Source organism: Populus alba, chromosome 11 (assembly GCF_005239225.2).
Source record: "Populus alba chromosome 11, ASM523922v2, whole genome shotgun sequence".
In the NCBI taxonomy this organism is placed as follows: domain Eukaryota; kingdom Viridiplantae; phylum Streptophyta; class Magnoliopsida; order Malpighiales; family Salicaceae; genus Populus; species Populus alba.
In genome coordinates, this window is record NC_133294.1 from 23083917 (window position 1) to 23098275 (window position 14359).

The 14359-nt window shown below is 37.9% G+C and overlaps 2 protein-coding genes across 3 annotated transcripts; one reads left to right on the forward strand and one right to left on the reverse strand.

Moving 5' to 3' along the window:
- Positions 1 to 4065: 4065 nt before the first annotated feature.
- On the forward strand, positions 4066 to 12483 carry LOC118029451 (enhancer of mRNA-decapping protein 4). Of its 2 annotated transcripts, XM_035033345.2 has the most exons (13): positions 4068 to 4758; positions 5220 to 5269; positions 5343 to 5499; positions 5644 to 5862; positions 6515 to 6643; positions 6891 to 8435; positions 8959 to 9318; positions 9404 to 9523; positions 9842 to 10012; positions 10275 to 10430; positions 10539 to 10664; positions 10820 to 11221; positions 12230 to 12483. In XM_035033345.2, the coding sequence occupies exons 1-12, from the start codon at positions 4300 to 4302 to the stop codon at positions 11129 to 11131; spliced, it is 3804 nt and encodes a 1267-aa protein (XP_034889236.1). In that variant the 5' UTR covers positions 4068 to 4299; the 3' UTR covers positions 11132 to 11221; positions 12230 to 12483. The 2 variants fall into 2 exon arrangements, with proteins under 2 accessions (XP_034889237.2, XP_034889236.1); XM_035033346.2 differs by lacking the exons at positions 9842 to 10012; positions 10275 to 10430; positions 10539 to 10664; positions 10820 to 11221; positions 12230 to 12483 and adding an exon at positions 9607 to 9810 and having other exon boundaries at positions 4066 to 4758.
- A 180-nt stretch (positions 12484 to 12663) lies between these two features.
- On the reverse strand, positions 12664 to 13521 carry LOC118029452 (chaperone protein dnaJ 11, chloroplastic). The gene has a single exon (XM_035033347.2). The coding sequence runs from the start codon at positions 13361 to 13363 to the stop codon at positions 12848 to 12850; it is 516 nt and encodes a 171-aa protein (XP_034889238.1). The 5' UTR covers positions 13364 to 13521; the 3' UTR covers positions 12664 to 12847.
- Positions 13522 to 14359: the final 838 nt, after the last annotated feature.

A 14359-nucleotide genomic window follows, 5' to 3' on the forward strand; every position in this document is an offset into this window, starting at 1 on the left:
AATTTTATGATATATCTCTATTTCATTTCTCTAATTAAATATGTTTTTGTATTTTATATTTGTATCTTCTATCTTAACCAAACACCACCTTAATGATGTTTTGGATAAACCTTAATTGAGTCATTAGCATATATGCTCATTTAGATTGGGTGTGAAATCTATAAATTTTATCAATTAAGATATTAAATGTTTCATGCAATTCTCCATCATATAGTCCTTCTATCAATATTTATTAGATTTTCTTATCAAAATTTCTTTAAAATGAGGTTGTTTTATTGCATAAAATATGCAAATTAGATGGAAAATGTTTAACAAAACAATTGAGGGCATGATCATATTGAGAAACGAGGGGAAATTGGGAGCTAATTGATAAAATTTATAGGCTTGATTTGGCTTCCAAGATTTTTACTTCCTTCCTCTCTAGCAAAACCTTTAGAGTTGAACCCAAGAGACAAAGGCAGAAAGCAAATTGAGCTGCCATGGAAGGAATGGGATTTGTACCAAGACTGTTTTTTAGTAACAAGAGAATGAGGAGTTCGAGCTATTTGGAGCTCCATAGGAACGTCCATCGTAAACTTCCTTCCTCTCTTGCTTGTTCATGCCATCACCCTTCTTCCATAGCTAGCAGGTGTTAATTAGCAGCAAAGGAAGCCCTTGACCTCCCCTTAATTTGATGTTTTCAAGCTTTTCCATGTCACAGATTCATTTTTCTCTACCGTTGAAAGCATGTCATTCATATAAGACTAGCTAGTGAGGTTTGGATTCCAATTTTCCACCCACGTATACTACTACAGCACTTGTGCATATATCATATTCTCAAAGTTACCATAACAACAAACACACACTCGATCAGTTTACAGCGACCATAGCCTGTGAATCTCTGATCAGCACCATCAAAATCATAAACAATTGGGAATACTTTTTAGATAGAATTCAATTGAAGTAAACTTACTGTCATTAACATGAAGACCAGATCAAGAAACTGGAATTCAATAAAAAATAATAATAATAATCACACCACACACACTCCTAGAATAATTACAACCCTTGCAGAATAGAGAGGTCTTCTTATCCCTAGAAAGGGCCAGGAGGAGAAGCTGGGAAACCCAAGAAAGGCCTTGAAACTTTACCACCACCACAAAGAGAACCAATAGCATTAGGATCACAAACACCAAGATGGTCCTTCACCTTATGAAACCCATTCTTGAAAACTCCAAGACCAAACGATAAACCAATCACGATCGCCACTAGTATTACACAAGTGCACAGCATGCACATTCTGCATCCACAACACATCTTTCTTGACGAGGGTTTTCTAGGTTTCTTCTCTGTTGCAAAAACAAGGCAGTCGGGCGTCTATAAAAGAGAGAGAGAGAGTGTGTGGTGGGGTGGTTTGTTTTGGGATCTTGAAAACGTGAAAGCAATGTGGTGTGGTGTGGTGGGTTTTGGTTTTTTGGTTAATGGGAAGGATTTGGACGCCATGTGAGAAGTCGTGTTCCCTTCGAAGCAAAGCAATAGAGTGAAAATCTCCTTGATATTCATGGTGAGAATTCAAAAAAGTTTAATGCGTTTCGTACCTTTTCTATAAGGTAAAGGGTCCTGGTCAATTTGTTGTGATATCATTCATGGCTACCTTAACATGGCTGCTGGTTAACTACGTCAGTGGTGGTTGAAATAAATTTCAGATTGCTGGGCTGTTTTTTAGTTTTCAGAACCATGTTTTTAAAATAAGGACCCTCTCTCCACAAACAGAGCTTTAAAGCCTACAAAAGCATTAGCTAGAAAAGCAGAGTCAGTCTCCAACTCCACCTTCCTAAACCCACTGTTCCATGCCATAGATAATCCATGCAAAAGATGTTGTCAAGGCCTGAGGTGGAAAGGAAACCTCAACAAATTGGACCTTTCTTTAGTTTTTACAAGCAGTAGATTCAACTCCACCCAAGGGAACATGATTATAGTAGACCTGTCTATATATGGCCGAGCCAGAGTTTTGAGTGTGCCAGACTTGGGATGGATCTAGCCACAGATTTGAGAAAAAATCTTGAGCAGATGGCCTTGAAAGATGAAATAAAGCCTTGGAGCCCATCAAACTCACACCTTAATGGTGAGCGGTTTGAAGGTTAATACGTGGATGTTTGGTAATGCGGTGCGAGATGTTTTTATAAGTGTGCTTTTTAAATAAAAATATATTAAAATGATTTTTTTATTTTTGTATTAGCATGTTAAAATCATTGAAAAACAACAAGAAAAATATTAATTTGATGTCTTTTCAAATGAAAAATAATTTGAAAAGTATTTTTAAAATCAGGTTCAATCGCAAAAACAACAATGTTTAAGTGCTCATCTTATGAAACACTTGTAGAATCGTGAATGATAATGAGAAGATCAATAATTATTATGGTTTATACATTTTTTTTACGATTGAGTTTAGGATATTGATATCAATAAAATATAAATATTGATTATGTTTCATAATCCAATATATCAAGGAACTTGAGTTTTTAAATGTTTGGATGATGAATGATTGTGTTTTTATACTAATCTTTTATTCTCCATAACCGAGGGTGCAGAGGGTCTATGATAAAGGTTGGGATTTAAGGACACTCCAACAATTAAGTTAGTGACTTTTTGATGGAGAATTGTAGTAAATAAGTATTAAATTCTAAGAACAATAATGTTTATTCTTAGTTCATGTACGGTAAATGCTGAAAATATGTTGAAAAAGAGTGAAGATTGTGAACGTTTTACATTCTTAGTTCAAAAAGTATTTATAACCTTAAACTTTCTTCCTTTTATTCAAAAGACTGTTAGTCTCTTTCTTCTTTACATCAAAGAAAAAGGAAGACCTTTATATCAATATTAATGTTGATGTAAGTACTTTTTCCTTACATGACATTAATAATATTAATGAGAGTACCACGTGCTTATAGAAGACGGTTCTATATCATTCTCACAAGATGTTAATGTTGATGGGATCAACCCTTATAATCAGCATTAATATTGATTGACATATAAAATGCTCTCAGAAAACTTTTTTTTCATGATTAAAATGTAGGGAGATGATGATTCTAGATTTCTGTGTCGGATGCTTGGATTTGAAATAACCTTAAGCTCAAGTTCATTAAGTTTGACATCTTGATAGACTCGCAGATGCTTGGAACTGGCGTGTAGCCAAACCCGAGAAAGTTGATGTGACCTTTTTTTTATGGGTTTTGATTTCTTATCAAGTTTTTATTTCGATTCTTTTCTTTTTAGTATCTTTAGCCATGTGTCTTAAGAAAAAAAAATTCAATATGAAATGCATTGATACATTAAATATTAATTACATTATTAAATTTCAATAAAATAATAAAAATAGTTTTCATTGTAAATCATGTTTTCAACAGCCAATGACATTTAAAAATACATTGCATGTTTTTTTGAAAATACAAATTAATTTAGTTTTTGTTTTCTACTACGGTCTCCGTATCTTAACAAGTGTCCTCTAATGGCGGGATAACATATATCTTGTCCAGAAATAATCATCCTAACAAGGGTCCTCAAATTAGATCAATCGTCCATTAGTTGAACTAATGACCCTCTAATTTAATTAACACGGGTTTAAATAACTTTATCAAACCCAAAACCCCCCTCCCCCTCCCGCTCCCTCTCCACCCTCCCCGTCCCCGCCTCTTCACTTCCTTCATTTCCCTCTATCATGGCATCCCGAAAGCATCACCAACAGCAGCCATCACCATCACAATCACATTCTCCTCCTCTTGACATGCACACATTCTTCATGCCCACACCCACTTCACCACCACCACCCCAAAACCCTTCGCCCCCTCTTCCTCCCAGCCTCATGGTTCTTCGGTTCTTCCACCCCAACAAATCCCTTCCTCTTCTTACCCTCCCCCCACTGGGACCCACCACTTCCCCTTCCCCTTCCCCTTCCCACCCTCTTACCCTCCCCAACAAAACCCTAACCCTAACAACCCACCACCTCTTGCTAACATGTGTAAAGATATCAAAGGTCCTGGTCTTGCCACATGTCAAGAGATTAAAGAATCAAGTGGTTAAAATGCTGTTAGTCTTGTTAGACAGTTAAAGGAAGTCTGTTAGCAATTGATCAGTGAAAGAAAGAGAGGTTAGAGGACGTAAACAAGCTTCTAACTATAGCTTGATATAAAAAGGTCTGTAATAGTGTTAAATAAAATAGGAAGAGAATATAGTAGTTTCTTCATTCTCTATTAATCAGAAATTCTCTCTGCTTCTCTTCATTTCTCTTCTTGCCTCTGAAAATTTTGCTATCTTAACAACATGCACCCCCAACGTTCCCTCTCCTATCCTACACCCCCTCTCACCCCGAACGAACAACTCCAAGACCGTTCTGGTGCCGAAATCCTGGCCCTCCTCCGCCACCCTCAAAATCAAGAACCACCACCACTCCCTCCGCCAGCCCAAGACTTATCCGGGGCTCTTAGCAATAATTTTGTGGGTCCTGTTAGGACGCCTAGCTGTACTAGCAGTAAGATGCCTAAGGGCAGGAGGGTGGTTGGTGAAGATGTAGTGTATGATGTGGATGTTAGGTTGCCAGGAGAGGCACAGCCGCAGCTTGAAGTTACGCCGATAACCAAGTGCATTTCGGATCCTCATCCGTGTTTAGGAAGGCAAATTGCTGTTAATAAGAGTTATATTTGCTATGGGTTGAAGCAAGGGACTATTCGGATTCTTAATATCAATACTGCGTTGAGGTCTTTGTTTCGGACTCAGTCTCAGGTTAGTTTTCCTTGATTCTCGTGTCCCTTTAATTTGTTTTTATGTGTTTGGGTGATGTAATGATTGTGTGTTTTTTCTGTTTTGTTGTGGAAATGATTAAAGTTATGGCTTTTGCGAGATTGGAATGCAATGTGGATGCTGTTGGTTCCTGCTCATTGATTTTTTGGTTGTGTTGTTGGCAGTCACTAGTGTTGTAGTTGCTGTTGTTTAAGACTTTATTACCATAAGTGGTGTTCTTGCCACAGTTGTGCATTAGCATGATGTGATATGATCAATGTTTGAAAGCGAAGTTGATTTTGGGGATTTTACGCGATGTTATGAATGTGTGAGAAGAATTGATTTTTATGTTTTTATTTTTGCTGAATGGACTGTTTTTGAAGCGGGGATGAAGATTTGTCAAGGTTGCTTATTGATTTTCTCTGATTATTATTGTTGTCTAAGTCTGTGTTTTGATCTTTCAGAGGGTCACTTGCATGGCTTTTTTTGCTGAGGATGTCCATCTTTTGGCTAGGTAGCTTTCTGTTTGTATACCATCATTTCCTCTTCTTTTTTGTCGTTGGCTTATTTGACATGCTTTTGTGCAGTGCTGGAATAGATGGACGGATTAATGTCTGGAAGATCTCTGAAGGTCCAGATGAGGAAGATAAGCCACAGATTACAGGAAAGACTATTATTGCTATCCAAGTAGTTGGCGAGGGGGAAATAAAGAACCCAAAAGTTTGTTGGCATTGTTATAAACAGGTATGACATTCTTTGACCGCTTATCATCAATGTTAGAATTTCTATAATATCATCAATTGTAGGTGGTGTTTTTACTGTTTCTCTTGTTCATGAAGTTTGCTTTGTCATATTGCTTATGCCATCTTGATTTCCTTTTCTTGTCAGGAAATTTTGGTGGTCGGAGTTGGTAAACGAGTTCTGAGAATTGATACTAACAAAGTTGGAAAGGGTGAGGTCTATTCCTCCGAGGCACCTCTTCAATGTCCTGTTGACAAGCTGATTGATGGGGTCCAATTCATTGGTAAACATGATGGAGAAGTCACTGATTTGTCAATGTGCCAATGGATGACCACCTGTTTGGTTTCTTCTTCTATGGATGGCACGGTTTGCATTTCTCCTTATCTTTGGATGCACTCGATACTTATAGTTCTATGTGCAGCTATCATTTTTAATTTCTTTTGTCAAGCTAGTTATTTAAACAGCACACATGAGTTCTTTTGTATCCTTCTGTAATAGGAATTTTGAAGTTGTGCTTTCCTGTAGTTACATGTCTAATTTCTCTATGCAATCACTCCAATATATAAAAGAAATTTGGTTAAAAGAAAGCAGACAGCTTTTGAGAAGCAAACTCATGGATGTCCTTGGTGGAGTTGTGAGTAGAAAGGCCATGGAGTGGGCCTCTTTAATCGATCATTTGAATTGGAGAAATAAAATTGCTGGTAATCCTACAGAAAACCCAGCTCTTACAATAGTCAAAAGAAGTAAATTCTGCATAGCTCAAACTGCAGTTTAATAAAGAAAATACGGCTTTGAGTTTTTTCTCTATTATAATGCTTAGTGTTATTGGATTTATTGGTCATGGAGCTTTTATTACAGTTTGAACTGATAGTAATTCAAGAGACATTTTCCTTGCATGTTGGGTTTGCACATCCCTAATGCAACCCCATTTGGGTGTGCCTTATGCATATTTCTAATGATTCTTCACTGTTCTCAGAAATGAAAAAAAGTTTCTAATGAACTTCATTTTATGTGACAGATAAAGATTTGGGAGGATCTCAAGGCATCACCACTTGTGGTTTTGAGACCGCACGATGGCCAACCTGTTTATTCAGCCATGTTCTTGACTGCAACTGACCAGCCAGATCACATCATACTTGTCACAGCAGTACATACTGAGATCTTTATTTTCATTTTTCATAGTCTTGCAATTGCACTTTGGTAGCCAGGTGTTGAGAACCTGAGCTTTTGCTCAGTTAGATTGCCAAGCAAGTTGGCATTTATTTGATTGTTTGGAGTCTTCAGAAATTTGATTTTGAGCCCAAGTCACTGTAGAGTCCGGTTTTAATTTTTTATTTTCCAGAAGCCATTGTTTACACCTATTGTTATTTCATCTCCCAAAATTTTTTTTACAGGGGCCTCAGATTAGGGAATTGAAGATTTGGGTCTCAGCCAGTGAAGAAGGCTGGCTCCTGCCTAATGATTCTGATTTGTTGAATTGCACCCAGACATTAGAGCTGAAGAGTTCAGCTGAACCTCGAGTTGAGGAGGCATTCTGCAATCAAGTAGTAGCATTGTCTCAAATGGGCCTTATTTTACTTGCAAACGCAAAGAGGAATGCTATATATGCTGTGCACTTAGATTATGGTCCTAATCCAGCATCAACTCATATGGATTGCATATCAGAGTTTACTGTCACTATGCCTATCTTGAGTTTAACTGGGATGAGTGATGTCCAGCATGGCCAATCTGTTGCTCAAGTTTATTGCGTACAGACACAGGCAATTCAACAGTATACTTTGGAATTATGCCAGTGCCTGCCACCTTTGATGGAGAATGTGGGTTCGGAGAGGTCAGATTCCAGTGTAATGCATGATGTACCTAATGCTGATGGATATGCTACCTTGGAGTCATGTGGAAGTAAATATTCTGATGTTCTTATGAGCTCCGCATCAGTTGGTGTGGCCACTCTGCAACAAGATGCTCCCACTTCAAATATGGAATCCAGAACTATTGCTTTAGCCTCATCAACTAGTGATGCTGGTATTGTTTGTGCTCCTTCGCCTCCTTATCCTCGCTTAACTAGAGATGGTACTGAGTTTGCAGTTGGGGGAAGATTTGAGCCAAGTCCTGCATCCAGCAACCAACCAGCTATCAATCATTCAGTTGACCAGCAAATGGACCCTATTTGTTCAAATTCATCCAATGTGCCTTCCTTGGATAGTGACTTGAGGAATGATGAGAGGAAAATTGTACAAGATAATAATTCTACCACTCTTAATCTTCCTGTTACATTTAAACATCCAACTCATCTAATAACCCCTTCTGAGATTTTAATGGGTGCTTCATCCTCTGAAATTACCAAAGTTAATGAGGGCAAAAGCGAGGTTGACTCAAATTTTCTGGATGTGGTTGTCAATAATGATGTTGCCAATGCTGAGGTGGAAGTTAAAATAGTGGGTGAAACAAGATCCACTCAAGATGGTGAATTTAGTCTTCGAGGAGAATCCAAAAGGCCTGTTTTTGAAAACAAGGAAAAAATAATTTGCTCCCAGGCTTCAGATCTTGATATTGAGATGACAAGAGAGTGCTGTGCGTTGCCACCAGAAACAAAAATTGTGGAGGAACAGGGACAAGTTGATGGTGTTGGTGTTAGTGTTAGCGAGTCTCTTTCCCCACCTTCTAATGCTGGCAAAGATGAAGTCCATGACTCAACAAAAGATGTATCTGGAAAAGTTTCTGAGTCTTCTGTGTCAACAGTTGGTCCACTGTCAACTACTCCTAGTACAAAAGGGAAGAAGCAGAAGGGGAGAAATTCTCAAGCATCAGGTTCATCTTCTCAACCTCCAGGTACTTTTAAATCAGCAGATTCTTTGAACGAACCTGTCGGGGCTTCAAATCTCCTTGCTATGGATGGTGCTTTTTCTCAAATTTTGGCAATGCAGCAATCGATTAATCAGGTGATTCCTTAGACTCTGCCCTTGGAAAATACCTTACCTTATGCATCATGTGTTATTTTCTTGCTAGATGTTGTCTTGAACTTAAAGATTTGACAAGGAGCATTTGTGATCACAAGCAACAACCTTGTGCTACTGTATCTGGCTGCGATCTCTTTGTTAGTCCTTGTGCATGACTGGGTTGGGACTTAATGAAGATTTTCATTTTCCTTATTGTTTTTGTTTTTGCCAATGAATAAATTCTTACAGCATATTCTATTGACTTTGTGGGTCCTACATGTGGGTCTTGCCAATGAATGGTGGTATTTTTTCTGTGCACTCACCATGCATAATTCTCTGTGCTATATAGCACAATCTTTGCTAATAGAGGTAAATAGATTTTGTGAAAAAAATTCTGGTTTTCTAGTTTCTAGGGCTGCATCTTAAAAGAATATTGTACAGAACCTTATTGTGCTTTAATCCTTGTATTATCCAGTCATCCACTTTTGACACTGGTGTTCTTTCTTTCTTTCCTTTTATTTTCCAGCTAGCGATCGCACAAAAGGAAATGCATAAGCAGATGCCAAATATGGTTGCAGTCCCTGTTTCTAAAGAATGTAGAAGACTAGAGACGGCTTTGGGACGGAGCATTGAGAAAGCCATCAAAGCGAATACTGATGCTCCGTGTGCTCAATTTCAAGAAGAGAATGCGAAGAGTGAGAGGTTATTGCAAGATCACATGCAGCAGATAACAAGTCTGGTCTTGAATTTTATCAATAAGGACTTGCCAGCCATGTTAGAGAAAGCACCGAAGAAAGAATTGGCTTCAGTTGTACAAGGTGCAGTTCGCACAATATCTCCGGTCATTGAGAAAACAGTATCTTCAGTTATAGTTGAGTCTTTCAAGGTAAGAGATCTGAAAATCGGATGCATTTTTTCAGAAATTGACTATTAGCTGATGCTCTTCTTTCTCTCTCTCTCTCTCTCTCCAGAGAGGAGTTGGTGATAAGGCAGTGAATCAACTGGAAAAATCAGTTAATTCGAAACTTGAGGCTACTGTTGCTAGGCAAATTCAAGCACAGTTTCAAACTTCTGGCAAGCAAGCTCTCCAGGTATGCAGAAGTCATCATAATTTTTTAGAATGCTTGAGCATCTATCGCCCCATTAATCAATGGTAGAAGTCTTGGGCTTGCAGTCAAGATGTTGCAGGTCCAAGCTGCAAGTGCAGCCACTTCACACACAATTGCTGAAGGGTAGGGCTATCTTTTTTGCAAAATACTACGAAGAACTGGTTTGGTGGGTCCGAGTTAATTGTTTTCTATTGAATGAGATGATTCCCCAACTTTATCTTTCTAGAGAGCGCAACGTCATATAACTTATCTAGGGAATGTGTCAGGCATTGTTGATAATAAATAAATCTTCTCGTGCAGGATTCCTTGAAGGCTGGTCTGGAAGCCTCAGTAATTCCTGCCTTTGAGATGTCATGCAAAGCCATGTTTGATCAAGTAGATGCTGCCTTTCAGAGAGGGATGATCGAGCATACAGCTGCAGCACAGCAGCATTTTGAAGCTTCCCATTCTTCTTTAGCATTCACTTTAAGGGTGTGTATTCTTGTGCTACATTGTGAAATCCATTACAGCACAGCCCTCTTCATTAATTTATTTAAAACTAAAACGTCGGGGTTTTGCTGCATGGATGCTGGACGAGAGGTGTCCATTTGGATTCTTATGCGCTAGCTAAATAATTATATTTTCGCCTTAACAACATCCAAATGTTCTGAGCAAATTGTTTACATTCAGTTTTTATGCTGTCTGTTTTCCCCATATTTCCCTGCATCACTTATTTATTCTGTGTTAAATGCAGGATTCAATCAACTCAGCATCGTCGTTGACAAAAACCTTGAGTATGGAGCTGGCTGATAGTCAAAGACAGCTGTTAGCTATTGCCGCAAGCTCAGGTGCAACAAATCCATTGGCCACGCAACCTAGCAACGGGCCCTTGGCTAGCTCCCATGAGAAGGTCTGTTGTGTTTCGTGATCTTAACCATCTCAGCTGCTCATGGCTGTCAAAAACCATTTGTTATCATGGAGGTAATTCTAAGCCTTCCTTCCCTCTTTGATGATTCAGGTTGAAACACAGTTGGATCCAACGAAAGAGCTAAGAAGATTAATATCTGAATGCAAATACGATGAGGCTTTCACTATTGCGCTCCAAAGAAGTGACTTGGCTATTGTATCCTGGCTGTGCAGTCAGGTATTTCTCGTTCTATCTAGTCTTGGTACTTGGTGTAATGGAAGATGTGTGATTTTCTTGCTCTCGTTTCCCTTGCTAATCTGCTGGGCTTGTTGTGGCTTTCATCTCAACTTTGAAATGGACCTGAGAAGAGTTGATCGTGTTATTTTTGCCAGGTTGATTTGCAGGATATCATGTCTCTGTCTCCCCTCCCACTAAGCCAGGGAGTCTTGCTCTCTCTGCTGCAGCAGCTGGCCTGTGATATAAACAACGATACTCCCCGAAAGCTTGAGTGGATGACGGCGGTGGCAGCTGCAATACTGCCAACTGACCAAATGGTTGTATTACACGCACAGCCAATTGTTGAGCAAGTGGTTGAGATTGTGAACCGTGCAAGGACCTCACCTGCCGTCACTGGTGCCGAGCTTGCAAGCATCCGCGTTCTCATGCATGTCATTAATTACTTGCTGGTGACCTGTAAACGATGATCCCATTGTCAACCACTGTGCAGAATACAAGGCAGAGTTCTGAAGCAGGAGAAACCTTGTACAAATGTTTGGTGGTACAAATACATATAGGCCGTGTTTGATTGCAGGAAAGTGAATTCCTGGAATTCACTTTCCTGCTTTTCCTATGTTTGGCAACAAAAAGGAAAAATGGTCAAAGGAAAATGAATTCCAGTCAACCTAAAATTAATAACGTTTCGAAGGAAAGTGTTTTCCGCTTTTAAAGAAAGGAAAACACTTTCCTTTTGGCGTGCGTAGCGCACGCCTGCCCAATGAATTAATTCACTTGCTACAGTACCAAGTGATATAATTCACTTGCTACTGTAGCAGTGAATTAAAATGCAAAGGGAGATTACTTGTGGTCTGCTGCTTGAAGACGAATTATAATTCACTTGCTACAGTAGCAAGTGATATAATTCACTTGCTACTGTAGCAGTGAATTAAAATGCAAAGGGGGGATTATTTGTGGTTTGCTGCTTGAAGACGAAGACGAAGCCGGTTCTCTCGATTTATTTTATTTAAGTCCTGGGTTTTTGATTAAATCAAAGTTTAATTAATTCCTCAAACTCATTAATTCTTCAATTAAATTCTTGATTTTATTAATTAAAATAATCTAAATTTTAATTAAATCAATTCTCCAATTAAACCCTTGATTTAATTAATTAAACTAGTCAAGAGCTTAATTAAATATTTAAACTTCCAATCATGTTGCCCTTAACCCAAATTTTAATTCATCCTTCATTTATTTTATTTTTATTTTTCATCATTTTTTTTTTAATAATAAAAATAAAAAAAGGTCAAAAATTGGGTTATGACAATTGTAAGTGATTAAATATTTTATATTAAATATTTTATATATATTAGATAAACTTGAAAAAAAATTTAATTCATTAATAAATTATTTTCCAGTTCATTTTTCATAACACAACCAAACACTGGAAAGTATTTTCCAGTTCATTTTCCCTAACACTACCAAACATCGGAAAATACTTTCCCGGAATTCACTTTCCAGGAATTCACTTTCCCCGGAATTCACTTTCCAAAAGGAAACCACTTTCCTGCAAACAAACGGGGCCATAGTGTCTTAGATTCTCTCCTTCTCCCAATTTGTCTGTGAATGCTTCAAGATTCTTCCCTTTTCACCAAATCAACCTCGTAGTCATGACATGACTTAACTTCGATGCAGATCAAGTTTTGGATCAATGATCAGGTTATCTTTCACTTGGTTTTTAACATGAAACTCAACCCAGATAGATTAGATTGACTCAGTCAAGTTCTCAACTTGTTGGATATTAATCCAATCTTTGAATAGTACAAGGTTTGTTAGATTGATCCACTTATCTAGTGAAAAAAAGTTTGGTGGATTGACCCACCGATGGAGTGAAAAAAACAAGCTCCTGCTGTGTAGCTACCATTCAAACAGATCAAGATTTAACAAGTATCCACGATCCATGGAGATTCCATTTTAATTTTATGATCCAATAAAACATTTGATAAAATTAGCAAACATTAAATACTGGAAAATATTATATTCACTCCTTTCTTCTTCTTTTTGTCATTTCGTTAAGAAAAAAAAAAACGAAATCTACCGCCTTACACATTGCCACGACAGTGACATGTTGCAACTGTATGTTAAAAAAACAGAAGAACAATCCTAAACTATAAGATTCAATGAACCTGGTCAGTTTTCCATTCTCTTTACCAGCACTGATCTGTTTCCCATCTTCGGGTCGTATAATGCCCGCCCGAATACCCAGCCGCTCTCCTGTAAAAACACCTCGCCGCTGCCGATAAAGACAGGTCATAAACCGCTCTAGCTGCCGGATCGGATAACGTCTCATAAGCACCATGAATCTCGATAAACTCTCCACCGTCCGATTGCTCATCATCATGATCACGATCATGACTCAAAATAGCATCAGGATGGTAAATCTTCGCAAGACTCCTGTACGCTGACTTGATCTCCACTTGCGACGCAGCTGGATTCACCCGGAGTATATCGTACAGACTCAGCGTTGAATACCTTGAGTCGACTCGGGTCGAGTCAGGAAACGTTGAGACCGAGGCTTTGATTTGAAACCCCCGACGAGAACGACCGGCGGTTGTTTTAACCGGTGATAAAAGGATAGGCTTTTGAACTGTGTTGGAGGTTGCCGCGGCGGTGATTACGGAGATGGCGGCGGTTAGAGGGGAGGGAGAGAACGTAGTGTACATTGGAAGAGAAGGTTTTAGTGGCGAAATGGGAATAAGAGAAGATGATTTGGAAGCGAAATGGTGAGCAAGATAGATGGAGAGGAGAAAGACTGTATGTATATACAAAGAGAGAAAAGTCAAAGATAATAATAAAAAAATATTAATTAATTATAGGAAGAAAAGAAAACAGTGCTAGTGTGGGGGCAGATGTCTGTTTTGCAGGAGATTTTTAAGGGCAGTTTGCTTTGCTGACATGAAATTTATTATTTATTTATTTGATTGTTAATATAATAAAGCTCTTCTAGAAGAAAGAGCATATTCTTTCTTCTTTTTTCTCTTAATGGCTTTTTGAGAGAAATGGCAGCCATTTGGAACTTCTGAGTGGGGGGTTTGGCTATTAATTTGGAATTGGCTTGGCTTGGTGATTGTTTTGGCTACCATTTCTTTTCTTTTCTTTTCTTTTCTTTTTTGGGAAATACATATGGTATTAAATCAAAGGAATTATATGAGAAATGAGAGTTGGTAATTACATAGTATTTTTTTTTATAAAAAAAACTATAATTTTATTGATACCCAAAGCACATTATAATTTTTCAAGATAACATATTGATGATACATAATAAAAATTAAACAATAATATTAATTCTTGGGGCGAATCCAACTGGGTCTACATGGTGTCATATACAATGTACACATCTCCATAAATATCTTATAAATATTCAGGCTAGATGTTTATGAGATATTTATATTAAATATTTTAGATATTTTATAAGATATTTATTTTTAAAAAATTTATATAAACAAATCTATAAGAGCATAAAAGGGAGGAGACCAAAAGCCAGAGCTCATCTCTCTCAGGCTTATCTCTATAGACTTTATATCTATAGACAACACAAAACTCAATATAAAACATGTCTGATACAAGACTTAAACAAGATTTAAGGAACATTTAATCCTAGAGAATATTCATTATCTCTATCACATGTACACATACTATACAGACTTAAAATTTAGAGT